At 54.6% G+C, this 27,998-nt stretch overlaps 9 protein-coding genes across 9 annotated transcripts; 4 read left to right on the top strand and 5 right to left on the bottom strand.

Moving 5' to 3' along the window:
* Positions 1-870: 870 nt before the first annotated feature.
* Positions 871-2,335, top strand: P170DRAFT_478236 (uncharacterized protein; the record flags this gene model as incomplete). The annotated part of the gene is made up of 8 exons (XM_024853541.1): positions 871-1,063; positions 1,110-1,129; positions 1,177-1,213; positions 1,264-1,334; positions 1,402-1,703; positions 1,749-1,823; positions 1,873-1,940; positions 1,992-2,335. The coding sequence occupies 8 exons, from the start codon at positions 871-873 to the stop codon at positions 2,333-2,335; spliced, it is 1,110 nt and encodes a 369-aa protein (XP_024702688.1).
* Positions 2,336-2,966: 631 nt separating this feature from the next.
* Positions 2,967-4,589, top strand: P170DRAFT_413285 (FAD-binding oxidoreductase; the record flags this gene model as incomplete). Its single annotated transcript, XM_024846968.1, has 4 exons — positions 2,967-3,331; positions 3,384-3,729; positions 3,784-4,019; positions 4,085-4,589. The coding sequence occupies 4 exons, from the start codon at positions 2,967-2,969 to the stop codon at positions 4,587-4,589; spliced, it is 1,452 nt and encodes a 483-aa protein (XP_024702687.1).
* An 88-nt stretch (positions 4,590-4,677) lies between these two features.
* On the bottom strand, positions 4,678-6,121 carry P170DRAFT_413282 (carbohydrate esterase family 5 protein). Its single transcript, XM_024846967.1, has 3 exons — positions 5,558-6,121; positions 5,307-5,494; positions 4,678-5,230 (listed from the first exon to the last, which is right to left on the bottom strand). The coding sequence occupies exons 1-3, from the start codon at positions 5,988-5,990 to the stop codon at positions 4,871-4,873; spliced, it is 981 nt and encodes a 326-aa protein (XP_024702686.1). The 5' UTR covers positions 5,991-6,121; the 3' UTR covers positions 4,678-4,870.
* A 2,091-nt stretch (positions 6,122-8,212) lies between these two features.
* On the bottom strand, positions 8,213-8,428 carry P170DRAFT_362250 (zygote-specific protein; the record flags this gene model as incomplete). Its single annotated transcript, XM_024844519.1, has 1 exon — positions 8,213-8,428. One exon carries the CDS (start codon positions 8,426-8,428, stop codon positions 8,213-8,215), a length of 216 nt encoding a protein of 71 aa, XP_024702685.1.
* A 2,390-nt stretch (positions 8,429-10,818) lies between these two features.
* On the bottom strand, positions 10,819-11,278 carry P170DRAFT_240092 (uncharacterized protein). The gene has a single exon (XM_024842948.1). It carries the CDS (start codon positions 11,188-11,190, stop codon positions 10,927-10,929), a length of 264 nt encoding a protein of 87 aa, XP_024702684.1. The 5' UTR covers positions 11,191-11,278; the 3' UTR covers positions 10,819-10,926.
* Positions 11,279-11,506: 228 nt separating this feature from the next.
* Positions 11,507-13,435, bottom strand: mfsA (glucose-inactivated glycerol proton symporter STL1). Its single transcript, XM_024849752.1, has one exon. The coding sequence runs from the start codon at positions 13,370-13,372 to the stop codon at positions 11,732-11,734; it is 1,641 nt and encodes a 546-aa protein (XP_024702683.1). The 5' UTR covers positions 13,373-13,435; the 3' UTR covers positions 11,507-11,731.
* A 5,087-nt stretch (positions 13,436-18,522) lies between these two features.
* Positions 18,523-19,781, top strand: P170DRAFT_478232 (lytic polysaccharide monooxygenase auxiliary activity family 9 protein; the record flags this gene model as incomplete). The annotated part of the gene is made up of 3 exons (XM_024853540.1): positions 18,523-18,703; positions 18,773-19,464; positions 19,533-19,781. The coding sequence occupies 3 exons, from the start codon at positions 18,523-18,525 to the stop codon at positions 19,779-19,781; spliced, it is 1,122 nt and encodes a 373-aa protein (XP_024702682.1).
* P170DRAFT_240030 (DUF3433 domain-containing protein) lies at positions 19,771-24,187 on the bottom strand. Its single transcript, XM_024842947.1, has 3 exons — positions 23,867-24,187; positions 21,910-23,769; positions 19,771-21,857 (listed from the first exon to the last, which is right to left on the bottom strand). The coding sequence occupies exons 1-3, from the start codon at positions 23,916-23,918 to the stop codon at positions 20,011-20,013; spliced, it is 3,759 nt and encodes a 1,252-aa protein (XP_024702681.1). The 5' UTR covers positions 23,919-24,187; the 3' UTR covers positions 19,771-20,010.
* A 1,085-nt stretch (positions 24,188-25,272) lies between these two features.
* P170DRAFT_466644 (acetyl-CoA synthetase-like protein) lies at positions 25,273-27,827 on the top strand. Its single transcript, XM_024852433.1, has one exon. The coding sequence runs from the start codon at positions 25,732-25,734 to the stop codon at positions 27,715-27,717; it is 1,986 nt and encodes a 661-aa protein (XP_024702680.1). The 5' UTR covers positions 25,273-25,731; the 3' UTR covers positions 27,718-27,827.
* Positions 27,828-27,998: the final 171 nt, after the last annotated feature.

Here is a 27,998-nt window from a genome sequence, read left to right as displayed (position 1 = left end):
AGGCGGAGGGATTGCTTTGGTCGAGGTTCGTTAGAATGATACCAATGCTCCTACTATATCGGAGTACGTATTATAGCAGAGTTCGGCATCGGCAAGTGTTCCCCGACCCACGAATTTGCATTATTTGGTTCGGCTTTGGTGGCCTTGTCCAGCTTTTCTCATCAGATCAAAGTTTAATGCCACGGAAAATGGCAACGAAAAAGTTTTCACCGAGCATATCCTTACCCCATAGGTGGATGAGGTGCATTCACCCGAGCAATGATGACGGACTAGGACCGGGAAATACAAATCAATGTCTCTGCGTGGCAGATGCCAGGCCATCTAGCCTAGGCTACGAGAGGGGTTATATTGCGAGTCTTCCCCACATCGTGTCGAAGCTTGAGATTTCAAGGGCCTGCTCAACATAATAGGTAACCGGCCGTGGCGAAGAAGCGATGGATACGAGAATTAGAGGGAATTGAACGAGATGACATCCTCTTACCTGAAGGGGGAACTGATACAATGGGCGCAACATCCATTCAACTGATTCTCAGGGGTCAGCTACCTAGATATTCTCTTTTTTAGGAATCGATAAACTATCGGATCAGAGCCGAGAAGGTTTTACGGATGATAAATAAACCTCCCCGGATCTTGAGTTTCCATCATAACTTATCCAGGATTTCTGCCACTTCAAACGCCGGCTGAGTCCACATGCTTTGGGGATCGCTTTCCGGTTGATTCAAGGCTGTCCAAGCCACTCTCATCGACTAGTGTTGCGACTGGGTCCGCCATATTTTACCCATTTCCTTGTGGCCCTTAAAGTTATTTGACAGCCCCCTCTACCTCGACACTTGGGTGACATTTTCCCAAAGCTTGCCTCATGTCGACATCATGGTGGAATTCGGCTCGATAACCCCGGCGATGCCGCCGCCACCGGGGCAGTCGTCAAATTTCATCAACCCTGAATACATCGGCACGAAATTCCTGGTGGTCAACTGTGTATTTCTGCCGCTTTCTGCCATCGCATTGCTGGTGCGGACATGGACTCGCCTTTTCATCGTGCGTAGTTTCCGGTCGGATGATTGTAGGTATTCTGCCGAGGACATGCGAAACGTGGCTGACTGAAGTAGATTTGATGATTTTTGCCTGGGTACGCCGATTCAACGAGTTGGCAGATCGAATGTCTAACGTTTACAGATTCTGTCATGTGTGCTGACAGGGGTGACACTTGAAAGTAAGGATAAATCGGCAGAGGATATCAAAACAAGACTAACATCGCGCCAGTGCTCAATCGAGGCCTGGGAAGACATATGTGGGATGTGCACGCGACGGATTATTCTCCATGGTTCCTGAAGGTGAGACTACGTGCCCCCAGCAATTCGAAGGGAGTCAGACTAGAGCTAATGCAATTTTCGAGGACAGTTGAACATGATCTCGGCCATCTTCTACTGCGCTGCCACCGGATTTACCAAAGTCTCCGTCCTAATTTTCTACGTTCGCATCTTCCCAACTCGAACGTTCCATATCTGCGTCTGGGCCATTGCAGCCATTGCGGTTCTATACAACGTGGCGAGCGTTTTCGCCAATTTCCTGGGCTGCACTCCCATTGCGAAGACCTGGGACATGACAATAACGAAAGGCACCTGCATGAACCGCCCGGTATTCTACTTTGCCAATGCCGGGTTGGGAATCTTCACAGATTTTGCGACTGTTCTGGTTCCAATGTATTTGCCCTCTACCACGATACCAACAGGCTCTAACGTTACTAGTCCCTGGCTCCGTCGATTGCAGATGCCGTTGCGCCAGAAAATCGCCGTTGCTTTGATCCTGGCAACGGGATGCTTGTAAGTGAACCCAGAATTTCAGACGGAAATGGCTTGCTAACGGTTACAGTGTGGGAATTGTTAGCTGTGTCCGTCTAGCGACTCTCTACGACTTGCTCAAAAGCCCGGATCTGACCTGTAAGTTCACGCTGTCCAAAAGCCATCGTAAAAGCTAATGTCCGTATTTAGGGGCCACCACCGACGCCCTAATGTGGTGCACGATCGAGCTAAACCTCGGCATCACGGGGGGTTGCGTGACAGCCATGCGTCCATTCGTTCGCCGGTATTTCCCCCGATTATTAGGCCTATCCAGCGCCGAGAATACGTCACGCTCGAAAAAGTACGCGCACCCTCTGGGATCCATTCCTCGCTCGCAGCCGGACTTTGCGACCCCGCGAGATCACCAGTATTCGACAACCGCCCACGCTCATAACGATAGCGAGGAGTACATTCTGTCGCCGTCTCCCGGTCCCAAAGAAGACGGAATCCTGCGCACTGTGGAGTTTGACATTGAGAACTCCGGGAGACGTTAAACGCATGTAAATTTGAGACGACTGACGATGTCTACGGTCACTGTACAATAATGGGTTGATCTCCTATGATCATAATAATAATAGCCTTAATTCAGCCGCGATAGCCTACGGACACGGAGTACTAACCCACAGTAAACAAAATGCAAATAAAATGGCCAGAGATCGTCAAATTGAGGTGGACCTGACTAGTCTCGCTTCACCGAGTCCACCCGCGCCAACGATAGCGTGTTGCGCAAACCTGCATGAGATGCAGGAAAAATCAAGATCAGCCAAACCGCCGGGATTCGGACGAACCATTCATGACAATTTCCGTTTCCTTTCCATTTTTCCCACCAAAGAACCGCCGACGAGCCGGCCCCGGACTAGGACACAAGAATGGAGTCACTCCGGGTCAAGATGCCACTCACAGCTTGAATAATGCCCATTCCAGACCGAAACATTCTTGACTCGAGGGATCCACCACGGGATGGTCCGTCTGTCACGGCTTTCTCTTTTCTTTCCTTCCTTGCCGGGGGCTTTTCTCTTCTTCTCTTCCAGCTGTTGGTGACCGAGTGATTGCGTGTTTGCGGCAGTCCTACACAACAGAGCAGATATCAACATGCGTCTCGCATCCACCGTTCTCCCTCTGGGCATGACGCCCTTCTCGCTGGCCGACACGTCACTCTCGCCCGGCTGCCAGGCCCTCTCGTCCTCCCTCTCCGATGCCGTCTTCCCGCGCGATTCCTCGGTCTACCGGTACGAGTCGCAGGAGTTCTGGTCCAACACGGAGATCCTCTCGCCAGGATGCGTCTTCCGTCCGCAATCCAGCGACCAGCTGTCACAGGGTCTGCAGGCGCTGGTAGACACCGACGCTGAGTTCGCCGTGCGCGGCGGCGGCCACATGGGGATTCAGGGATCGAACAATATCGACGAGGGTGTGCTGATCGTCATGTCGAACCTGACCACCATGCAGCTCTCCGAGGATCAATCCATCTTGTCTGTGGGCCCGGCTTATCGGTACGTTCTTTTCTCCTGGAAAACATCAACAGCAATTTACTTATTCGACCAGTTGGTCCGATGTCTACGCCTACCTAGGTAAATTCGGCCTCGCCGCCGCAGGAGGTCGCCTCGGCCCCGTCGGCGTCCCCGGCCTGATCCTCGCCGGCGGCGTCAACTTCTACGGCAACCAGGTTGGCTTCGGGTGTGACACCGTGGTCAACTACGAGGTGGTCCTGGCGGATGGCGACGTCGTGCAGGCGAACAAGACGTCGAACCCAGACCTATTCTGGGCGCTGAAGGGCGGTAGCAGCAACTTCGGCATCGTGACGAGATTTGATATGGAGACGATCAGGTCGCCCAAGGTGTGGGCGGGTGCGCATACCGTCGAGGCGAAGTATGTGGATCAGTTTTTGGCTGTACGTCTTACTTCCCCCGTACCTTGGAAATGACGAGATTAACTCATTCGCTAGGCCGCTGCTATCTACGCCGCCAACATCTCCGACCCCAAGACGCACATCGTACCCGCGCTCGTGCAGGGCGAGACGCTGATGGCCTCGGTGATTCTGTTCTACGACAGCGAGGAGGTCAGCTACCCGGATATTTTCAAGCCCTTCACGGACATCCCGTCGATCAGCAGCACAGTTGGCTTCAAGACTTTGGGCGAGTTTGCCGCCGAGACGGGCGAAATGGTGGTGCCTCATATCAAGTACCTTCTCCTACCCCCACTCCCCCTCATCAACCCACAATGTAACAAGTACTAATCAATAACAGTGACGTCTTCGTCGCCGGCACTGTCACCGGCACCAACTACAAGACCCTGCTCGAAGGTATCACCATAATCAATACCACCTTCTTCAACGAGCTACCCAAGCTCCTGGACCAGGTCCCCATGGCCAACATCTCCACCATACAGCTGGACTGGCAGCCCATCGGCGCCGACTGGATGCGCGCATCTGAGTCCCGCGGTGGAAACGCCCTCGGTCTGGATCCCTCGAAGATCTACCTCTGCTACGCAGAAGTCGTCGAGTGGATTGGCTCAGCGTACGACGACATCGTGGCCCAGTGGGTGCAGGAGACGACGTACGCGATCAACAACGCGACGATGAAGGCCGGCCTGTACGATCCCTTCAACTACATGGGTGACTCGGCCGGATTCCAGAAGATCTTCGAAGGGTATGGCGAGGAGAACCATGCCAAGTTGCAGGACATCGCGAAGAAGTATGACCCCGAGGGTGTGTTCCAGCGGTTGATGCCCGGTGGGTTCAAGGTTTTCTAAATCAGTGATTTGGCAAGAAAGCCGACCCAGATAATTCAATTTACATAGATATAGACAATTTTTTAATGAGTTTGTTTCATTCGTAATTGCCAGATGGTTGGTTCGCGTCCAGCGCTATCTTGTCCAGATATTCCATCCATCCATAGGTTATCCATGTCCGTATCCATCCAAATCATGCCAAATGAACGACTGACTTCCCACATATCCAGAGCCAAGACCAAGAGAGCAACCAAGCCCCCCTCCTCAACTCCACAAGATCAAGAAAGAGAAGGAAAAAAGGTTTAAGAAGAACCAACACCCGCAGCCTGGACCAAGAACTGAGCCGCCTCCTTCGCCTGACCACCGTACGACAAGTGCGCCATGACGTTGAACCCGTTCTCGCAGACAGGGTCACCCGAGGCACAGAACTCCTTGGTCTTGGACTTGTCGAGCTTGCCGACAGCCTGCATCTTGAAGGGGTCGCCGAAGAGCACGGCGGCGGCGATCTGGCCCTCGGAGAGCTTGCTGGCCGCGTTGTGAACCACCATCGAACCCTGTGAGTATCCGCCCAGCACCACCTTCGTCTTCGGGCACTGCTTGAGCGCCTTCTGCACCATCTCGGCCATCTTGGGACCGCCGGAGGCGCCCATCATCGCGTTACCCTGTATTCGCTCGCGTTAGTATGGGCATATCCATGGACCCGGGGGAAAGGAAGAAAGGGGGAAGGGGGGAACAAACCGCAGCATCAGCAGGGTAGTCAACACCCTGGACGGCGCACTGGTTGCCGGTCAGGGAGTTCAGGTTCTTAGCGACGGGGGGGCCGACGACGGAGCCCATGTTGCCCATCTCGGTGGTGCCGCGGGCAAAGATGAAGGTGAGCTCCTTGCAGCCCTTGTTTTGGGCGACGTCGTTCTCGGTCATCGAGCCTAATCCTGCGCGTTTAGTCGTCTCGACTATCTCATCGTCGGAACGAGAGAAGAGCGACGAACCTCCACTTCCGCCGCCCAGCAGGCTGCCAATGTCAGGGAGACCTCCGCTGGAGCTGGAGCTGGAGTCGGAGCCCGAGCTCGAGTCAGAGCTGGAGTCAGAGCCAGAGCTCGACGAGGAGTCCGACGAGTCCGAGGAATCCGACGAGCTCGAGCCGCCGCCCAGCAGGCTGCTGAGGTCCGGCAGGCCTCCGCTGCTGCTGCCACTGCTGCTACCGCCGCCGAGGAGCTTGCTGAGATCAGGCAGGCCTCCGCTGCTGCTACCGCTGCTGCCGCCGCCGGCGAGGCCGGAGGGAATGAGAGAGGAGAGGCCACTCAGGCCGCCGCTGCTGGACGAGCTGGAACCTCCCAGGCCGGGGAGTTGACGCGATTCAACGGTCTTGGTGGGCGCTGCCAGAGCGGCGGTGATGAGACTGAGAGCGATAGCGGCCTTCATTTTCGGAGACAGGTAAATCTGTATGGATTTGAGGGTTTTATATCAAAAGAAAGTGAGGGGAAGAGAAAAGAATAAACGAAAGACTAGAGCACAGCTCTATGGACAGATGGTACGGATGGATGAATGGAACGAGCGAAGCTGGTTGAGAGACATTGAGAGTTCAGACCCGGGGGGCTTTATACTTTGAACTCGCCGACTCAAAATCAGATCCGGATAAGGTTTTTTCTTAGAGATGGACTAGTCAAGGGCCGTCGGGGATCGGGATGCTGGATGAAACAGTGGAGTCGTTTCACTGCTTGCCCGACGCCGAGGTCGTTTGCGGTGGTGATATCGGCAGTTCGCGAGGGCTTGTATACTTGGAACATGGGATGGCTTGTTGTGAGAGCATTCCTGCAGGGGCTCTGCTAGTTCTTCTCAAGAGTGCGCCATCTCTGGAACAGATCGATCATATCAACTGGCCGTCCGAGAACCATAGTATGGACAGTGTTGTTCACGATCAACACCACATCCAGAAGACCATGTGCACCACAATTGCATTCACATCCTCACGCTCAACCCACCAGTCGGACAAGGAAAAGCCGGAATCCATCTCGAGACGCAAATTCCGTCACTGTCTCAGCGTGAGACCGGTGCCCGTTAGGAGGGCGAGAATGTGATCCGTCGATCCTGGCCTGTGCCTGGATCAAAATAGTAGTTTCAGGTTTCAAGTAGACAAGGTAGGGCTGGCAGTCCGGGCGGAAACCAGGGAACTAGACCAGCGACTTTACTGCAAGCAGCGAAGGATGCATGTTAGTGCCAGTTCGTGGATGGAAATCGGCGCAGAAATTAATTTGATGGTTTGCCCAAAAATGCGTCGTCTAAACCCGATGGGGTACCGGTCCCTGTCGATCGGTTTCCCCGAAATCCTCCCGATTGCTCTCTCGGGGGCTTGGACTTCGTGTTCCTGGACTTTCATGCTAATGCTGTGAGGTGCTCTAGCTAGAAAAAGAATATCGTTCCATGGGTGCAGCAAGTAGGTACTTTTGACCCCGGTCTGTTTGTGCGGACTACCTGCTCAAACTGGCCCTGCAATTGGCCGAGGACAGGTCCATTTGCCATGAGGCATTTTCGATGCTTCTGGACTCCAGTGATATCATACTACGGAGTACTACTCCGTATGAGGGCCTGACTCAAGGTGGCTGTGATCGGTCCCATTTGGCTTCGGCCGTCTGTCGCCCAGCGCGGTGTTCTTTGTCCGTTCGAAATGAAGGGGCAAGGCTTCAATATTTCGGACAGGCGGTGGATACAGCTTCGGTTTCCCCTGTGGATGATCAACTACCGTACTATTTGACACCAAATGGATCTCCTCTCCTGTCAGTAATGAGCTAGGACTGTTTTTCGGTCAAGTGTCAAGAAGCCTACTTGCCCATCTTGCCCGACGAGACACTCCACCACGCGACTTTCCAGTTTTTGATCTTGTCATTGGCTCAAAGTGAAAACAGCGTCAATCATCTATCTCATTGTGCTCATAAGACTATGGTCTAGACCTTGTCACACGGTAGAGCTGGATGATATATGCCATACATTCAGGTCAATGCGCACGTTCGGTCTGAAAAGCAAAAGTGAAATCGCCGAAGCCGAAATTAAAGGTAAAAGAAAAGGAAACCCAGTATGAGTACGACCATGGAATAAGGGTTGATCGTGTACAGTGGCAGAGAACGAAAGTCTCGAGGTGTTGTCGACAGGGATAGGAGACGTCGTCGGTCATGTGCCTTCGAAAGCCCTGACTACAAGAGTCCAGGCTGTGTCAAGCATCTTCTTTGTTAACACTCTGCCTACTGGGATTTAGCCAACAGCTCATTTGAAGACATTCAGACAATTCCAATTAATCTCCTCTCTCCAACAACAAAACGATCGCCCCTAGCCTGCACGATCCCCAGCCGAGGGGTTTTACAAATGCCGAATGATAATCTCCGAGGTGCTATGATGCAACTGACATGACTCAGAAAGATCATAGAATTCTTCTCGAACCGTTGAACCCGAAACAAAAGCCCCATCCAGATCCAACTCCGACGTCTCAACCGTTTTTCGGGCACCAGCGGATAATCTTATCTGAGACGAGATGGCCCGTGAGACCCGAGTCTGGAATCCAATCATCATTCCGTCCTATCCACCATTCCACATATTCTGCTGCAAGAAAATTCATTCTTGTCACTTTCCACGAGTGTGATGGAGAAGGCTGGTTAAGGCGTTGGTGCCAGCAGGACCAGGGCACATTTTGCCTGACACGCCCCAAAAGCTGCGTTGCAGGCAACAATGGCAGGGGGCGCAGTTGCTCCTAATGTTGCTCCCCATGTACAACCTGCCGCTGCATAACAAGCCATAGCGACTCCAGAACAGCCTGCTTGACAGATACCGTATCCAGTTGGTCCAGCCGAAACCTCGTTGGTCAGGCTCATGCCCAGACCAACAAGTGGCCACGATATCTTCATGCTCACGGATTTCTCCGCTGATTATCAACGTCGAATATAGTACTAGCAAGCCGTCTAGGTCAGAGAAATGTTGCACCAGAATGCAAAACAAGAAATATCTAGAAGAACTCACTGTCACTTGATTAACTCTGAAGAATAACGAATCATTTGTGATGGGTATCTTCTTTCCACAAGAATGGGCGCTATGAGCATTTTATCGGTTCTTCCATCCTATGGCGAGTGGGATGTTGTGAAGTAACTATGATGTAAGGCTGACGGTCTTTAGTTCCATGCGATCATAAACTTCGTTTCTCGCGAAACCTTCGCTCCCGCCCTCTGACTATTGCGGGATACGCCAGCAATCTACCTTTTCCAAGCTAGAACCTCAGGAACATTTATCCGTGGAAAAGGCCCAGGGTGGTGGGCAAGATATTAATCAGAGTTCATCATTCGGGCCTATGTTCTTAACAAAAGAGAATTCAACCACAACAGCATATATAATATAACCAGAATTGAGAACATCAGGAACATTTATCCGTGGAAAAGGTCCAGGGTGGTGGGCGAGATATTAATCAGAGTTCATCATTCGGGCCTATGTTCTAACACGACCAGAATCGAGAACATTGTGGATTAACATTCCGGCATTTAGGTTCTTGAGGGCTTAAACAACCGGTGGAAATGGCTAGTCCAGACCTTGATCACTCTCACAGGCCAAAAGGCATACTCCGGTCCGATTTCATCGGCGTCATCAATGTCCCCAGGGCCATGGCCACTACTCTAGACTCCAGTGCTGTAACATAGGAGCTATATGTGAAACTAGCCGCCTCATGAGCAGCGATAATTGCCGGCTGCATCCCGCAGCTCTTCATACATCTCGGTTCAAACATTGATCGTCATAGGACGTAGCTCTATCATCCCCTAGTTATTGACCATAACAGTCTTGTCGTGAGGTTCACCGTAGTTGATAAGAAATTCAAGCTTTTGCTAAGTGAGACGAAAGAAAGCAACAATGAAAGCGAGGGAACCCAATTTTAAACGTAAAGTAAAGTCTGTGTGAAGAGCATGAGCAATATCAAATTTTGAAAGTCTTTTAGTTTTAGCCTTACTAGATCCCTCCTGTTACTCTGTATTCTCCATATTGGTTCGGCTGCAGCATTGGGGTAGGCAAATCAATTAGAATATTCAAATTGTTGCCATAAAGCATGGTGGCTTTAGGGTACTAGAGCACAACAATAGAGATATTAACAATAGCAATATTAGGGCTGATAATGACGCCAGACGTTCATTTAGCAAAAAGAAAAGCAACGGTGGTATTATTAACAACATGGAAGCAACCAGTAGCACATTAGAACTATATACATTCTTCGTATAAGAGACTGTAGAGTTTTAACAGTACGTAAGTGTTCGAAATTTTCACCAGTTCGGAACTCTACGCTACAATTATATAACAGATCGACAGAAAGACTTGCTTTGCGGAGCCATCTAATTTTAAAGTACTGAATCTTTTGTTAATCGTTTGATCACGTGGACAATGATTCTTTTTTTTAGAATCTCGTGGCTCTTAAAGGCGTCCGTAATTCAGTCAGGATGAAAATGAAGCACTCGGGATAGTTACCATCATGGAAGAACAAGGCTGGGTGTCATAATGGCAAAATAGCTGGTCAGTAAACTAATCAATCAAACCAGTCAGAATGATATCAACCGAATGAATCTCATTTATTAAACCGTGAGACTATACAGACGCTTTGCTGAATAAGAAAAATCTCATACCTACCTGCCAAACCTAAAAAGCAATAAATAATCAAAAAGCAGACAGCTAAATCAGGAGCTACTACATGTCTGCCGCATATCCAACGGACCTATATGCTATAAATTTCTTACATCAATGTCCCTTCTCAGGGAGAGAGAGAGTTGCATTACACCCAATGTCAGCTCCCTATCAGGGCTCTTTCAGGTAGCCAGCGATCATTGGGTCGCTGCAAGCGTAGTATACACAGACAAAGCAGATAATAAAGCCAAATAACGTCCATACCACCATAATAATTTCCGAAATTGTGATAAACACGCAGTAAATTGCAGTCTATCTTAATACCCCCTTTAGCGCATCAAGCAAGGATCGGATCCTAATCCTACCTTAATCTTCTGTACGATCAAATTCCTCACTTTCGAGACCTTTTGAAAAGGTTTTAGAGCCGAGACCCTCCTTGTTATCATCGCTGAACCCCCAAAGCACTCATATTTAATAGTCGAATGTACAAATTTAGGAACGTAGAACATCGTCTATTGGTATACTATCACGACGCTATAATCCAATGTGTGTCCATGTAGCCCGATTAAATCGAATATCCGATTCAATTTCTACCATAAATATTATGCACTAAATATTCAGAATAATAGTAACAAAGAACAGAAAAGAAGGAAAAAAGTACATTATGAGGTCCCAAACCCCTAATTCCACTCCCTATCCGAATCAACCAATCATGTGTTTATTTATTTTCTTTCCCTTTTAGGAAAAAAACCTTCAATATCATACCTATCCAAAGAATAATCAAACCAAACGCCTTACCCCTGCCCTCGTACTCCGTACAGAGTACATCCTCAATTTCCCATCCAGCATCCAATCTGCGCAATCTCTCTTTACCTTCCTCCGTACATCCTCCCTTAATGACCCATCCCAAAACAGCCAGACGCAGACTTCTGCCTGAGGCAGAACCGGAGTACGTTCGTCCGATCAATCTGCAAATCTGCATTAGCGAGCAATATATCAACCCCCTTGCAGGGTCGCCAACATGGCAAGACCGTCCCGAGGGACGGACGTCGAGTAAGGGAGTGGGCGCATTCTGCGGCTAAGATCGGGGTCGGGATCGGGTGGAGACGGAGATTGACATAATAAGAATTAACGGCATGGTTTTTAAGGCGAGTGGATGAAAACTCTGCAGGTCGCCAAGGCAGCTAGCCAGCTGGATTTTGCGACGCTGGAAATTTTAAAACTTAATGTAGAGAAATGGAGGGAGTTAGGTTCATGAGGGTATAGATTGTCACAATAAAATTAACATAGATATAAGACAAGTAGAATAGCCACTTTCTATAATCAACATAAGTTATATCTATCTACTAACAAAGCAGCGGTGGGCCAAAAGCAAAAGGGGTATGACGGTAGTAGCCGCACCGTTTTCACAAAAAAGAAAAAAAAAAAAAAAATTGGTAAAAGCGATCTTCTACACACAATTTCAAACTTCGTAGAGAAGAAATTATATCCAAGATCTCCACAGCTCACGTCCGAGGACGCAGCTAGTTCTTCTCCTGGACCTCCTGGAGGTCCTGGCCGCTGCCGCTGCCGCTGCTGAGGCCGAGCTCGTTCTTCTCGTGGACCTGGTGGTGGTCGGAGTGGTCGAGGCCGAGCTCGCGGGACTGCTGGGCGATCTCCTCGAAGGAGAGCTTGGGCATGTTCTTGGAGACGGTGTGGGGGCGCTTGCCCTCGACGTGGGCACGGGCGTAGATGATATCGATCTCCTCGAGCTCACGACCGGCGGTCTCGACGTAGAAGTACCAGGCGATGGGGACGGCGCTGAAGTTGATGAGGGCGAAGAAGAGGTAGACACCCCAGGGACTGGTGGCGGCGAAGATGGGGGTGAACATGACGACGGCGAAGTTGCAGATCCAGTTGGTGCAGGTCGAGGCGGCGGCACCGGCGGTACGGGTACGCAGGGGGTTGATCTCGGGAGGGTAGATCCAGGGCAGAGGCAGCAAGGTGAAGGCGAAGAAGACGATGAACAGGAAGATACCGACGATGGCACCCTTGGAGTTCTCCTCGGTCTCCTTGATCAAGCAGGCGAAGGTGATGACGAAACTGAGACCCTGGCCGACGTAGCCGATCAGGTAGAGGTTACGACGACCGACGCGCTCAATCATGAAGAAGGACGGGATGGTGGCGATGGCGTAGACGGTGGCGAAGACACCACCCATGATCAGGGCCAGACGGTGCTCCAGACCCAGGTTGTCCTCGAAGAGCAGGGTGGAGTAGTAGATGGCAGCATTGCAACCGGTGAACTGCTGGAAGAACTGGCCGGAGCAACCGATCATCATGCGCTGGAATTCTTGGGTCTTGCCGCCGAAGGTGAAGAGGGCCTTCCAGCCGGTCTGGGAGGCCTGGGAGGCCTCGACATCGGCCTTCATGAAGTTGAAGTCGGTCAGGACGTCGTCGGAGTCGGGCGAGGAGTTCTTGAGGCGGGCAATGACCTCGCAGGCCTCCTTGTCGTAGCCTCTCATGACCATCCAGCGAGGGGATTCGGGGAACATGAAGGCGCCGAGCATGACGAGCAGGGCGAACAGGACCTGCAGGGCGACGGGGAATCGCCACTGCACGTCGGAGTCGACGTAGGAGAGACCGAAGACGACCCAGTAGGCGACGAAGGTGCCGACGGCGATGACGGCACCCTCGAAGCAGACGAGGAAACCACGGTTGTGCGAGCTGGAGCACTCGGACTGCCAGACGGGGATGGTCGCGGTGTTCAGGCCGTTGCCGACGCCGGAGACGACACGACCGATGACGAACTGACCGAGACCCCACTGGTCGCCAAAGGCGGCCGTGGAGATGACGGCGCCGACGATCAGGGTGAAGGCACCCATGACGATCAGGCGCGTACGACCCAGGCGGTCACCGAAGAACATGGAGAAGAGGGCGCCAAAGAAACAGCCGATCTCGTAACAGGCGGTGACGGCACCACGCAGCACGTTGATGTGTCGGTCGGTGGCAGCGTCGGCATTCTCGGGCATCTGCAGGGTTTTGAAGGTCTTGACGAACTCGGTACCGGCGATCAGACCGGACATCATACCCTGGTTGTAGCCGAAGAGGGAGAAACCCATGACGGCGGTGAGGGTGATGGCGACGCGGAGCGACCGCCCCTTGAAGCCGGAGGTGGTAGTCCACATATTGCCTGAAAGGTGGATATGAGGACCAAGAAGGATCAAAAAGAGAACCGCGACGGGGAACGGAGAGACAGGAAGTAAGAACGTCGAAATGGAGACGACGGGGGAGAGGGTCTTATATAAGTTGTTTGAGGGTCGACGGACGGGCGACTTGCCTTCGGGGAAATTTTAACCTTTTTTTTTTTTTTTTTTTTTATTATTTTTCATTTTGGTCCTGGAAATTCATTTCGATATTCTCGTTTTCTCAAAACGGCAAACCCCAGGAACCCCAGGCACCCACAGGCACCGGCAAGCCGGCGCTGTGATTGGGCGAAATCTCCGCAACCCCGGGTCGCCCGTGAGAAAACAGCGCTTGGCGTGACGTCAATCGGCAGACTTCCTCGCGGCGCCGTCGCATGCAGCCTCGGGATGTTTGCCGCATCCGGGGCCACGACGCTAGCGCCAAGCCCGGTGCACGCGAAAACGCCTGCGCCGCGGGGGCAAGTCTGCCGACGGTGGATCTGGCGCGGGGGGGCGGGATCGAGTGCCAAGAGCCCTCCGTTCTGTTGACTTGACTTTCGGAGTACTACTGCGTACTCTGTACCCTCCTGAGCAGCCACCAAGCATTGAGGCGTCCCAATAACACTCTGTAACTCTGCTCTGCCCCAACTCATGACATCGACGGCGGTCCCAGCCAAGCCGCTTGGTCGGATCTTGTCCAGCTTTGGCCCCAGCCTAGCCTGCCGACCACAATTAACCCTCGAGCACCTGCTGCACCGACACGGGGCTATCGTCTCATCCCGGTTAGCTCCTGACGGAAGGTTTTTCTTGGGCCTCTTGGATGCCCCCGTCGCCGCCAATCAGCGTCGTTCCATCCGCGCTGTTGGTGGTAACGAGTGGCGATTGGACCACTGGAACGCCCCAACCGAGATGAAAAAACCCTTATTAATTCTTACTCCGCCGATGAGGCCATCTACCGGGATCAGGGCCCCGTCGTAGGGAAAGAGGCCCGGGGAAACGCCGGCCGGGCTCGGTCAGACTACCCGGCGAACAAGACAGTGCACCTGACTCCGTTCCCCGTGCGGAGAAACCGAGTCTGATCTCGCCTGATCGTGTCTGATCCGGGGGGTCTGACGTTGACAAGTTGACATGGAGTCGGGGGGGGCGTTGCGACGCACGATGCAGTCAGCCCAGGATGGTCCGAGACAAAAGGCCGACAGGAATGAAAGGCCCTGGAAAAGTCTGAGGGCTGCGCGGTCCACGTGCGGCCGAGTCGACGGCCCGTCCTCGACTGCCGTGTGCGGTTTAGCGTCGACACCTGCGGGGGCGCCACCTGCCTTTCGGGGCGATCACGTGCGGTCTCCGTTCCCGCGGCTCAACGGAGAGCAGCAGTTACGGAGTGAGTGCCTAGTCTACTGCGTACGGTGTTTACTGTCGACAGTACGGAACTCTCCTCCGTTCCTACGGACAAGGACTCAACCATGGACTTTGGCCCTCCGCACTATGGGGTCGCCAAATCTCCGGAGCCTTGCACGCGAGACATTTCCATCATTTCCGGGAAAAGAGGTTCGTTCGCCGCCCTTCACCCCCAATTCTTGCTTTTCCTCGCTCTCTCAACAAAGCATGTCTGCCGAATCTCACGGCTTGGTGCGTTTAATCAAACTCCCCCCGTACGTAGGCCAAGATGATTCGTGGGGTTGGCCCACGCTAAGGATCCTAAGCAGCGCCGCCGACGTGCTGGCCCCCCAATCAGCGCATCCGTGCGCGCCATTAAAAATGGATCGTCTGCCCTCACCGTCCCCTCTCCGACATCCCCATCCCATGTGTCGAGAGAACGACGTCGTCGAGGATCTTCTCGACTGAGCGCCTGAACCGCCGCACCGCAGCATGTCACCTCCCGTCGGACACCCTCCTCCACGTGGTGTTGCCCCCTCAGTGTCCACCGACCTGCGGCCTGTCCGTAGTCCGTACGAACGCCGGAGCATGCGATCGCCGCCATGCAAGGGAGAATAGACGGCTTGCTACGCCGTCGCAACGGCGTCGGGTGCCCCGTCGCCTACTGCTCCGATGCCACCCGACCCCCCGAGATCGTCGGCCATGGGCCGCGTGCTTGGCAACCCCCGGTACTTCGTCATGGCTGGCAGGGCCGTTCGTTCACCCGGACCGTCGAGCGACGCGAGCTCGGCGGTACCACTCTGAGATGTCTACGGAGTACTTACTGGAGAACATCAAGGCCAAGACGACCGGGCAGCCGGACGTTCTCCGTTGTCTATCGGCAGATGAGCGGGAGCATGCTACGGAGTATACTCGGGACGGGACCGTGGAGACGACAGCGCAGTCGGGCATGGATTGACGGGAATGATGCCTGCATCTGAGAGTGGTCGTCGGTCTCAACTCTATCGACTATTGCCCGATATGCACTCCGTCCCCGGAGTAAAAGGTCGCTGCGCAAGGTTTGACTGACGTCCACTAATCCTGATCGGTGCATCAACACCAGATCTTCCCTCCAGGGCAGACGGACATGCTTCAGCAGTGCAGATCCCGTTCAGTATAGAGTTCCTGATGCCCATAGATTGCTCTAGATCCGATGTCGAACCGTTGAACGACGATCCTTGATGTAGATAGACTTCCGTATGCTTCTAGACCGTTCATGCGTTCTGCAGTGGAAGGTGCATACTTCGTAGGTGTCATATGCCTGATCCGTACGCAACCAGCGTTGTCTGAACTATCTGTCTTGTCGCTTCTTTCTTTAAAGTTTCTGCTTCATCTTCCGGAGATCTCTGTTTTCAATGCTACTACGCCTTTACATCTGAACTTTAAGTTGGCCAAGCTCCGCATGCAGCACAGCTTCGTGAAATATATGTAGTATTGGTGTTGGCCTGCAGTGCCAATATTCCTACACTCCATACCAGGATTCAGAGGGAAGATAAACCATAAGAATGATCATGAACAATGATCATGGTAGAGCTTCAAGAAAAAAACAAAAAGGTCTTCAAGACTACCTAGGTATACAGCGTACTTTACGCAGTATCATGCAATCACTGTAGGGCAACAAATCTGGAGAAGATTTGCGGGGATGCACGGGACGGCAGCCCGCACCGCCTTCTTCTCTCGGAAAGAGCTTTCCGCGGATCCACTTGCCGTTTTCAAGCGGTTGACCCACCCTAGGGCAAGGGCTAGGGCAGGGCATATCGAACAGGGTTAGGGCAGATCGGGGCAGCTGTTTTCGGCGAGCGGAAAAACGCTTATCCCCTGATGGCCGCAGACGGAAATCCCGAAGACGGCGGCGGTCGGCAGAACTTCTTTCTCCTTGCATTGAACTTAGTTTTAGTTGTCGTCAATAATAATAATAACAATATTAAGATGGGCGGTGTTGAAATTAATAATAATCAGTCGATGCACGGGAGGAATCGTCGAACACGACGGTCTAGACTCGGGTATCCACGTTTGCGATCCTCCGTTAATCTATGATGTCGATTCCATCTTACGATCGATCCCAACACTTGCAAGAGGTGACCCGTTTGCAGTGTTTGGCGGTGGATTCTCCGCTCTTCGACCTCATCTCTACTAGCTCATCTACTACCTCATCTACTACCTCATCTACTACCTCGCCTAACCACCTGCAGTCTCGACATGTGGATGGCAAACCACCTGCCCGCAGAATGCACCCCAACCCCTCTCCTCGCCCCTCCTTGCATCGTACACCATTGGGCACTCTTCTCGAAAAGCGGGAGATCCGATAGGCAGACGCAAGGGGGCCTCTACCCGCTTGGCCGTTGCATCGCATGCCGTCGCCTCTTTGTCCCCTCGAGAGGGAGATTTGGAGCGACAGCCTCCAAAGCCAACGGGTGATGAGTTCTTTCATGACGGATCGCTCCCGTCTTGGTTGTTGGTTCTCACTGCCTCCTGCCTGAGACAGGTGCCGTCGTCGTACGGCTAGGTAATTCCAACTAGTTGGTTAGTTCGAAGGCATCCACGGTGCGCGAGCATGCCAATCTCCCAATGCTGGATTCAATCACCGGTCAGAATGCGCGACTGCTTCTGACTCTGACTCTGGTCTGGCCGCCATTCGTCGGCGCCAAGTGGGCCGCTGCATCCGAGTTGTCTCATGCAGCTTGCCACTCTACGAGTCAACTCACTACTTTGCTTTGTACTCTGTACGGGACAGAGAGACAGAGAGGGTTGGAATGGCACGGTTGGAAATCGCCGGGGGCCGTTGGAAGGTTACTTGAGTTTAATCTACTTTAAGTGCTGCTCCCAGGAACTGCTGCTAGTCACGACAGGGCCCCGAATTAGATTACAAAGGCCGATAGAGCAGATCTCGGGCATGGGGCCACTAGACTAGCTCGGAGACTAGGACGAGACTCATCAAAGAACGTCGAAATGACAGGCCCGTCGCAAAGTCACACAAACACCGCCAGAATGCCACTTCCTGTCCTGCCGTGGACCATCTCATTAAAGACCATTATCCACTGGATGCTGACCGACTCAAGTGAAAGAAAAAACAAACCAACATTATCCACACCAGACGGATACTTCCCCCCCGGTGGCGTCCAGTCCTGACAAACCAACATTCGCCCAGCCCTGGAATGCTGAGCTGCCCGGCCCTTTAATTCTACGAGCCAGACGCCACGAGCGCCACCGGATGGACAAGGGCGCTTACATCCTGCAGTCCCACGGAGAATTCGGACAATCTCCCAGCTACCATTCCTGCAGAGGTAACCCCAGACCCGAGAGGGCATTTTACCTGAAACGCGATCTCACCTCCTCCGGGCCGATTGACAAAGGGTCTTCCCATGCGATTGGCGCCCATCTCGTCACCGCGCGATGAGCCAAGCTCGACGGATCGTAAACCAGGCCCCCATGGGTCCGGAATGGACAGGGCGGACCCTTTTTCTAGGCGCTGATGCTGATGACCGGTCAAGAACCTGATGGGGGCCGCCGTATATATAGCGTGGACTGTGTCCCGGTGGTTTGGCGAGTTTGGATAGAGAGTTACACACCTTCCTTTGGATCTCTTTCGTTCTGTGTTGCAGGCAGACCAGTCGTTCTTTTTTTTTTTTTTATTTGCTATTCTGTCTTATATCTGCTGCGCGGATTCCACTCCTTTTTTGACATTCTTGATTCTGATTGATTCTGATTCTTGTTGCTGATTGCATTACCTGATTGCCATCATGCATCTTCAACTCTCTCACTTGCTGGCCCTGGCCCCCCTAGTGGCCAGCCACACCACCTTCACCAACCTGTACGTCGACGGCATCGACCAGGGCGACGGCGTCTGCGTGCGCATGAACCCGGACGCAGAGACCGCCACCTATCCGATCGAGCCGCTGAGCAGCAAGGACATTGCCTGCGGTATGCCCCCCTCCTCACATTTCCCACGCCCCCCCTCTCACTCAACCAGACAAAACTAATACCGAACAGGAATCCACGGCGAAAAAGGCGCCAAACGAATCTGCCCCGTGGAGGCGACCTCTCTCCTGACCTTCGAATTCCGCGAATGGACCGACGGGTCGCAGCCGGGGTCCATCGACCCCAGCCACAAGGGGCCCTGCGCCGTGTACATGAAACACGTGGACGACGCCAGCGCGGACAACAACGCCGCGGGCGACGGGTGGTTCAAGATCTGGGAGATGGGGTACGACGAGAGCGCGGGCAAGTGGTGCACGGAGAAGCTGATCGACAACAACGGGCTTCTGTCGGCGCATATCCCCGCGGGTCTGAAGGGTGGGTATTACCTCGTTCGTCCGGAGCTGTTGGCCCTGCATGCGTCGCAGGAGAGTCCTGCCGATCCGCAGTTCTACACCGGGTGTGCGCAGGTGTTCCTGAAGGGGGATGAGGCGGGTGTGGTGCCCGAGGGGGTGAGATTGGGTGAGGGCACGTATGATCTCAACGACGAGGCGTTGACGTTCAACATCTACGAGTCGCCGATGAAGTTGCCGTATCCGCGTGTGGGCCCGGAGGTCTGGCAGGGGGCTGGCGGCAAGGGAAAGCGTCAGGAGAGCTCGAAGATGACGCAGGACAAGGGCCTGAAGCCGGAGGGATGCATTCTGGTGCGCGACGACTGGTGCGCCTACGAGGTGCCGGCTTATGACAATGAGGATGGCTGCTGGGAGGTGAGTGCCTCTGCCCCTTACCCCCCTCTGAATGATTGTGTGCTGGGTATATGACTGACGATGCATAGTCCTCGGCCAAGTGCTGGGACCAGAGCAAGGTCTGCTGGGAGACGACGCTGCCCACCGGCGGCGCCTCCTGTCAAATCTGGGAGGACAAGTGCAACGCCCTCGACGACGCTTGCAACGGCGGCGACTTCCACGGCCCTCCCAACAAGGGCAAGGACTTGACGCCTGCTCCCAAGAAGCCTAACGGATCGCTGGAGCCTTTCACCGAGAGCGCCTCCAAGCGGTCGGAGCGCAGCAGACGTCGTCTGTAGACGGTGATGATAGCCCAGCGAGTGCGGAAGGGTGTAATTAGTGCCAGTAGGTAGTGTTTAGTGTTGTGTGACTGGTGAAGAGGGGAGGAAATAAAGCTGGATAGTTGATCCAAATCCATTCACGCCGTCCTATTTTCCTGCCAGTTCCCAAAGATCTATGTACAATACATTCAAAAAACCCCCTTTCCCAATGCGAACTCTATAATACAAAGTGTCATCTCTCGTCAAATCATGAAAGGCGTCGCCCCGTCTCGTCCAACTCGTCCAGCTCGCGGAGTTCCACGGGGGGTCCTGTTTTCCCGGCGTCGGAGGCCTCTTCGTGCTGGGCCGGGGGCTTCTCGGGACTGGGTTCCTCGTCCACGGCGTAACGCCAGCGCCCGTCCTCGCCTAGGAACATTCGGAACCCGTACCGCTTGTCCAACCCGTTGAGATACTCCCGCCGCCGCTGGCTGGACCAGCTGTTGGTGCCACGCAGGTCATCACGCATGCGGCTGTTGGCCAGCCACGGGATCACCGCCCCGATCGACCGCGGGATGCGCGGCCCCTGGAACCGGCCCCGGCGCGTGCCAAACACCACCAGCACGACCAGCGTGTCCAGCGCGATGATCAACAGCGCGATCGCCAGCGACGGCACCGACGGCACCATGGCCCAGGTGTTGTAGATCACCGTGGCGTTGTCCGCCACCGGGGGGTTGGCCAGCGGCTGCAGGTAGTTCCGGCGCCAGAGCGAGAAGTACGTGCTGTAGACCCATTGGTAGACCGTCTGTGACATGCGGGTCAGATCCTCGGCTACCAGGGGCGTCAGAGCCGATTCCTGCTGCTTGTACAACCGGGCCACCAGAAACCCGGCCCAATCGTAGGACGAGACGAACCCCTCGTGCGCGTCCGGGTCCTCTCCCACGAAGCTCTGCGGGATCGCCGCAAACACCTTGTTGAACTGGCCCAGGCTGACGGTGGCGTTGTCAAACATGGACCCGTCCGTGATGACGCTGTCGTTGACCGGTTCGTGGTCCTGGATCTGGCCCTTCTGATCGAAGGTCAGATCGAACTTTTTCATGCGCACGCGCGGCTCGCACTGCAGCGCGATCGTGTTCGAGTCGGTCGGCGGCGCGTGGGCCGTGTAATTCCACCGTCCGACGATCACGGTTGTCGTCGTCTGGCACTCGTCCTGGTCGCGGTCGTCTTCGGGAATCGGGGAGAGGAAGTGGATGGATAGTGCCACGTCCTTGTTATTCCGGGTGAGCGGGTCCATGCCGGCCACGCATTGCCGGCTGGCATTGCGGAACGGCTGGTACTGCCAGGCACGGGACCCTGTCGTCGGGTCGGTCACCAGGTCGTGGGTCACGGACAGCTGTCGGCATTCTAGCTCCGCGCCGATGCCTAGGGTCCTCGCCTCGTACATGGCATCGGAGTCGGGGTTGCTGATCTTAAGGGGGACAAATGAGTAGTTGGCGACCGTCCATGGCAGCATCGGCACGCCGCTGGTGATACTGGTCTGGATCAGATCGTATTCAGTGAAGTCGGCGGCGAAATCGGTTTGGTGAAAGACGGATTGACTGTAGTTGGTGCGCAGGTTACTAGTGGGTAAGTAGGAGGTCGTCAATTGCTGTTCAAAGAGCCCACCGGCCACTACCGTAAGAATCGTGTTGGCAGCACAGGCCAGTGAAACGAGACCCAGCAGGAGGTTGCGGTCTCGCACCGTTTTGACGAGCACGGCCCACGGGTTCTGCGCCGCGTAGTTCATCGACAGGGATGAGTTCGCCTTGGCCTTGCCGCGTTGCAGGTGCACCCACGGCTCTAGGATGCTGATGTTGCGGTGGATGGAATTGCAGAGGGCCCCGACCGCCGACGCCACCACGGACGGCAAGAATGACAGTACGACCTGGAAGAAGCTGGAGTCCGACTGGGTGAGATGCTGGAAGCTGCCCTCGTGGGCCAGTGACGCGATGATGAGTGACATGACGGCAATGATGGCGGCCAGGAGGAGAAACTCGACAATAAAGATGGGGATGACAAGGAAGTGCGGTCGAGGGTCGAAGCGGGTCCGGATCTGATCGCCAAAGCTGACCGGGGAGCCTGTTGTGCGTTAGGAAGAGAAGAACATTTTCCGGGGATTCATAAGACTTACCATCAGTGGTCACAAGGTCTACCCGTCGTCCGGTCGGCCCGTCGTGCCAGTAGAGTCGATAATTGCGCAGGTGCATGCGCAGCTGTCGCGTCGAGAATTGGTGAAAGTCGGATGCGGGATCGGCGAGGACGTTGGTCGGGCTGAGGACGTCGGTGACCATGCTGCACATAGCACCGATGGACCCCGGATCGCCTTGCATGATGTTGTCGCGGGTGCGGTAGAAGTAGACCATGGTCAGCGTCATGAGCACGCCCAGGGCCAGGATGACCTCGGATCCCATGGCGGCAAAGTCGACCACAGCGATGGCCACCTGCTTCGTCAGTCGCAAGGCCGGCATCACCGTGGGAGGCACGTCGGGGTTGAAAAGACGGCTCATCGTCAGGATGAACGTCTGTCGAGCCCCCCGCGTTACTTTGTCTTGAAACTCATCTTGACCCATCACGGTGGACGTGTCGAGCACGAGCACTGGGTCGATATCCCCCATGTCCTGACTGACGACGGGAAGCTCCGTGATCGTTCGGTCGCCCATGGTCCGATTGTACTGCATGAAGACGATGTCGCTCGTATAGGGCGCACGGTGGGCCAGAAGACCCCGGAACTCCTCCAGGTTGAATTCGGTGTCATTCAGCGACCGGATGGTCTCGTTGTAGAGCTGGATACCGGTGATGGAGCTATTGGCGTGCATGGATACGGCGGCCTCGGCTCGACGGTAATCCACGTTGCAGGCAAACATGGTGGCGGAGGAGGTATACTGCGGACCTAGCTGGGTGAGGGCATCGGCTTCGCCCTCGGTAGCGTTGACGGAGATCAGCACGCCGTACAGATCGAACGGATTGCAGCCGCGGGCCGTGAAGGCTCTCCGCCCATCCTCCGACTTCAGGGTGCGGTTCGACTGCACGGGTTCCCAGTAGCGAACCTGCAAAAAATCGGTGGCCGGAAAGAAGATGCTGTCGTAGCTGAAATCCAACGTGCAGTCCCGCGGGGCGGCATCGAGGTGTTCGAGCTGAACGCCGGTCACGCTCCACTCGAGGCGCGGGAGTTCCGGATCTGTTTTGTTGATGGCGACCGTCAGGCTGTCGTTGGTGAAGACGTCGTGGCAGGCGGACTGCACCCAGTACACGGTCTGGTTGACCGTCCAGACGGTGGTCTCGCGGCGATCTTCGCGGGGGATCTCCACGGGCGCGACGGCGTAATGGGACGATCGACCCCGCCGCACGGTGCTGCTATCATCCGAGCCAAAGTCGGATTCGGTGTCAAACCCAGTGTCTTCCTGACTTGAGATCCAGCGGCCCTGGGTGTCCAGGTCCACGAGCGTCGGCCACGTTTTCATTTCCTGGTCGGTGATGACGGTCACCTCGCGCAATTCGAGCAGGGTACTCTGCAGGGCAGGCAGGATCATGCGGATGAACAAGCTCAGGAAGGAGACGAGCAGGACGATCCAATGGCCGCGCTTGGCCGAGGTAAGGGGCGTGATGACGGTCTGTCCAAAATTATAGTTGATGAACAGCACGGAGGCGGGGGCGCCTTCCGGTCGGGAGAGTTGGAAGTACGGCTCGAGACGGAGGACGTCGAAGTCGATGAAGGACCATAGGATCACCAAGATCAGAGCCACTATGATGGGAACGTAGTTATAGGCGAAGGACTGGACGCTGGAGACCTCGTCGGTGGCTTGCATCAAGACGAGGCCTCCGTATTGGTCGGTATATCGACGGAGGGTCTCGATGGTGACGAACATGAGGAGCATTGCGGCGGCAATCAGAGTGAGGTACAGGGGACGCAAGGCGAACGGGCGCCATCCTTCCTTGACCGGCCCATTTTGCGGCGGATAGGAAGCATCGGATCGGTTCGACGGGAGACGTTCTATACGGAGGGCCAATTCAGGGCGTCAGCATAGCTCCGATCGGATGGGTCGTGGAGGAGGACGGGACCTGGAGGGGAGAGGAAGAACCGATCTTACCGATGACTGGCCGCCAGAGCTCGCGCAGCTTCTTCAACGGATGTCCGGACATGCTTGAGGGGCGAGCCCCGGGGACGGATGGCGGTGATGGCGGGCCAAATCGGACGGCATCACCCACGGCGGCAACAATCAGGACGGCGGGTGAGAAGGACGCCAGGGAACATGGTCATGGACCGGGACGAATTAGAAAGAAGAAACAGCCGGAGCATGACGGACGGAAGCCATCGAGGGGGATGGAGGAAAAGAAAAGAAAGCAGAAAGCGCAAGGACCAGCCGCGGACACCAAAGCAACCGATGAGACGAGAGAGACGCAAAGGAGCGAAAAGCCGCAGAATCAGGGAAGAGCGAGAGTGACGGGGTGACGACGCACCGCCAGGATCGCCGTCGCGCCTTCCCGGACGGGCTGTCCTTTCCCCTTCGGGGCGCAGGTGTCGACCAGCGGTCGCGGGTTGATTGGCTGCCACCGGCACCGCCGCACCGAGGGGTTGCCAATCAGGGCCCCTGGACCCTGATCCACGCCCCAATGCCGCCCGATCATTGGCTAGCAGCCACGGCACCATGCCGTTTGAAGGACGTCTGGGCTGCCCGGTTGGGTTAGCGCCGTGTCAGACTGTCTGGGTGGTGTGGCTCGATCGGGTTAGCGGTTCTCTGTAGCGGAATAATGGGCGGATTCCAGAACGCGAGGGTCTTTGCCGTTGGGCCCTTTACGGGTCGGCTTTACGATGAGTACGGAGTATTGTTGCGTGGTGGGTGGCCTGTTTTCTTTTCTTTATTTTATTTATTCTTCCCCCTCAGTCTACCGTTCCATGGCTGTCCATGGCTGGCTGGTCTCGGTCAAGAAATCTTGTTCAGGCACGGTGGGGCTGCAGAACTCTCTTGCAGAGTCCATCCACAGGACGCCGTGGGGGAGTGAAAATAACGATGTCTCTTCCACGGTTGACGGTGGGACGCAGAGCCGTCGAGACTCCGTTGCCCTGCTTTAGCGTGGGCCACGTGACGGACCCTGTCGGCCCTGTCGACCTGATCGGATGGAACCAGATCGTAGGTATAACTTATCGTGCAATGCTCGGTCAAGACCCGGAGGATCTTCCGAATTCTTGATATTCGGCAGTTCCCAAGTCCACAGTCATCCGTCCCGATGCTAGTGGCCGCCCGAATTTATATAACTACAGTGTTATCACGCATGAATTTGTCAACCTCGGCTGCCTTTGCTCCTTGGGAACTAGTCGCTAAGATACGTAGCCAAATGATTCTCATATTTAGTGTCTGTACCGGTCGCGGGGTTCGCGAGCGGACCAATCAAGAGAACTGCAATGCCCGGACATGATTGGCGTGACGGCTTACCCCTCTCCACCAGGTTGTATACAGAACGTCATGAATGAACCGGTTTATATTAACTACACGGTCGAGGCTGTCCCCGGCTGCCTAAAAGAGGAGTTACGCCCTCTACAAGATGGTGTTCGTGTTTTCCGACCAGCCTAGAACACCAATGTCTATAGATAGAAGCCCCCGAACATACGAAGGATAGCCTCGAAGGCCGCATTTACGATACGACTAGTAGCTCACCTCAGCTGATCAGGCCTGCTACCTGATCTCCCCCCCAGGCCCTTTCTAGTCGGACCATGTAAAGATCAGGGAAGCACATGTGAATTAGCCGATGCCAGACCCTTGTGGACGGGAAATATTGCGATCAAGGAAGTTCCTGGGCCTGGGAGGTTGCGTGCCAAGACGATGTGTCAAACAAAGGAGACCATGCCGTCTCAACGGTGGGTAGAACCCTCCCGGAAAAGTGTCTTGATCCCCTCATTCCCTTCCGAGTTCGAAGAGGTGATAGCTGTGCTGGTTTCCTGATCCCCGCGCTCATAATGACTAGCGATACCTTTGAGCCGAGGACTCTTGCCGGCCTTCTCGACGCAGTCGTGGCCAAGGACCCGAGTCGCGTTGCGGTGCAGTCCCCCAGCCAAACGGACCATCTTGGTATCGGTGACAAAAACACCGCGACTAGCCCACAGTCCTTGAGTTGGACTTTCTCAGACCTTCGAAATGGCAGCACCCGGCTTGCTTCCCGCTTGCGAGCCGACGGAATCCGACGCGGCAGTCGCATCGCTGCCCTCCTATATAACCAGGCCGAGTGGGCGCTCCTTTTCTGGACCAGTGTGCGCATGGGTTGCCAGTTTGTGCCGCTTGACCCGAGGGTTCTCGGTCAGCCCACCGTTGCTGCACACATCATTCGAAGCATCGATGCCGCTGCTATATTCGTGTCGACCTCCGAGATGGCTAGACAGGTCGACAAGACTTTGACCAGAGAGGGAAAACCACTGCCGCTGTCTGCGTATCTGGTCTCGTCCGCGGAGTATGAACGACTCCCAGATGGCTGGAGGGCATTGGAAAGTATAATGGTGGGAGTGGAGACGAAATCCTTCGATAAGAGCATTGAAGAAACTCACTTGGAGCCGAGCGATGCCATTCTGATTTTGGCCACCAGCGGCACCACAGCATTGCCGAAACTGTGTCCCCACACATCCATCACTCTTCGCAGCGCATCGCAAGTTTGCCAACCCTTGCAACTTGACACCGAATCCTCGCTGTGTCAGCAGCTCCCCAATTTTCACATCTACGGCATCTTCCTCAACCTGGCATTTTGGTTGGCCGGGGGCAGGCTGATCGTCCCTAGCCGTTCTTTCGATCCTCGGGCAACCTTAGAGGCAATGTCATCGAATCGAAAGGTTTACCTTCCCTGCGTCCCGTCGATGTTACAAGCATTGAGATTGCAACTCTCGACTGCTGAAGAGAGCCAAGATACTCGGCCGTTCGCGATTCTCACTGGGGGCGCGGTCGTTACGTCGGAGACTTTGGCGGTTGCCAAGCTGTTGCAGCCGGAAATGATCTTTGCTGGCTACGGCGCAACTGAAGCCGTGGTGACCCCGATGCACCGAATTGACGAAGAGCGTGAGAAGAGAACCGAGGCTGGCGTCCCGGTCGCCAAGGTAGAAACAGAACAAGCCAATGTGCGCGTATGTCAGCTTGGATCACGAACGCCCCTGCCCCGCGGACAAGTTGGGGAGATACATCAGGGAGGGCTCGGAGTAATTCAAGGATACCTTGGCGTGGGAGATAACGAGAACCTGGAGTTTTATGAGGAGAACGGAGTGAGATGGAAGGCGATGGGAGATCAAGGATATGTTGACAGCGAAGGCCACGTCTACGTTTTGGGGAGATATGACGACATCATAATCCGGGGAGGTGAGAACATCTCACCCTTGGCCATTGAAGAGTGCTTGGTAAAGATCGCGGAAATCGAGGATGCCGCGGTTGTTGGGGTTCCAGACCCCGTGGCCGGCGAAGTGCCCGTGGCCATCGTGCGTCAGAGGAAGCCGGGAATCGTGCCGGTGAAAAGACTGCAAGCCGTCGTCGCGAATCGGCTTGGTCGTGCTTTCTCTCCCACCATGATTTTGGACCTACGAGCCGACCTAGAACAGGAACACTTCCCAGCGACGGCGACAGGTAAGATCCAACGCAAAGTGCTCAAGGAACTAGTGTTGGAGCATGTGCGACATTTAGCGACCCTGAAGAAGGCGCGTCTCTCAAGCGACTTGACGAAGGGCATCATGGGTTCTTGGGCGGCCGTGACAGGTCTAGCAGAAGAAGACATCGACCCCGAAGCTCCAATCGAGACCTTTGCTGATAGTATCATGCTGATGCAGTTCCTGAGCGAGGCTCAGGCGCAAGGATGGAGGATCACTCGGGAGGACATGGCAGTGTTGGACACCGTTCGAGCGCAGGCCGAGTTTATAGTTAGCCAGAGATTGGGCAAGGACAAGCCCAGCGTCGTGACTGTCTTGAGCCGATGACAGGGAGGAAGAGAAGAAGAGAAAATGTCCAAAGAGAGAAAGGGAGGGGTCTATGATGAGTCAGCACAATACTGAATCAGGTGACTTTGATTTGCCGGCAGAGTCACGGGAGGATTGTAGGCGGTGACAACAGCGGTCTGTTTACTTGTTTGGATGCTTTGCTTTTCTACTTTCTACTCTTCTCGTCTACTGCAGTCAAGCAAATGAAGATGCGATTGAATTCCAACGATGAACTGCACAACAACTATCCCCTTTCCATTTAGCTTGATGCTTTCATCAAC

Source organism: Aspergillus steynii, assembly GCF_002849105.1.
Source record: "Aspergillus steynii IBT 23096 chromosome Unknown P170scaffold_6, whole genome shotgun sequence".
Taxonomy (NCBI): domain Eukaryota; kingdom Fungi; phylum Ascomycota; class Eurotiomycetes; order Eurotiales; family Aspergillaceae; genus Aspergillus; species Aspergillus steynii.
Note: the sequence above shows the minus strand (reverse complement) of the source record. Positions and strands in the feature narration are given on the sequence as shown.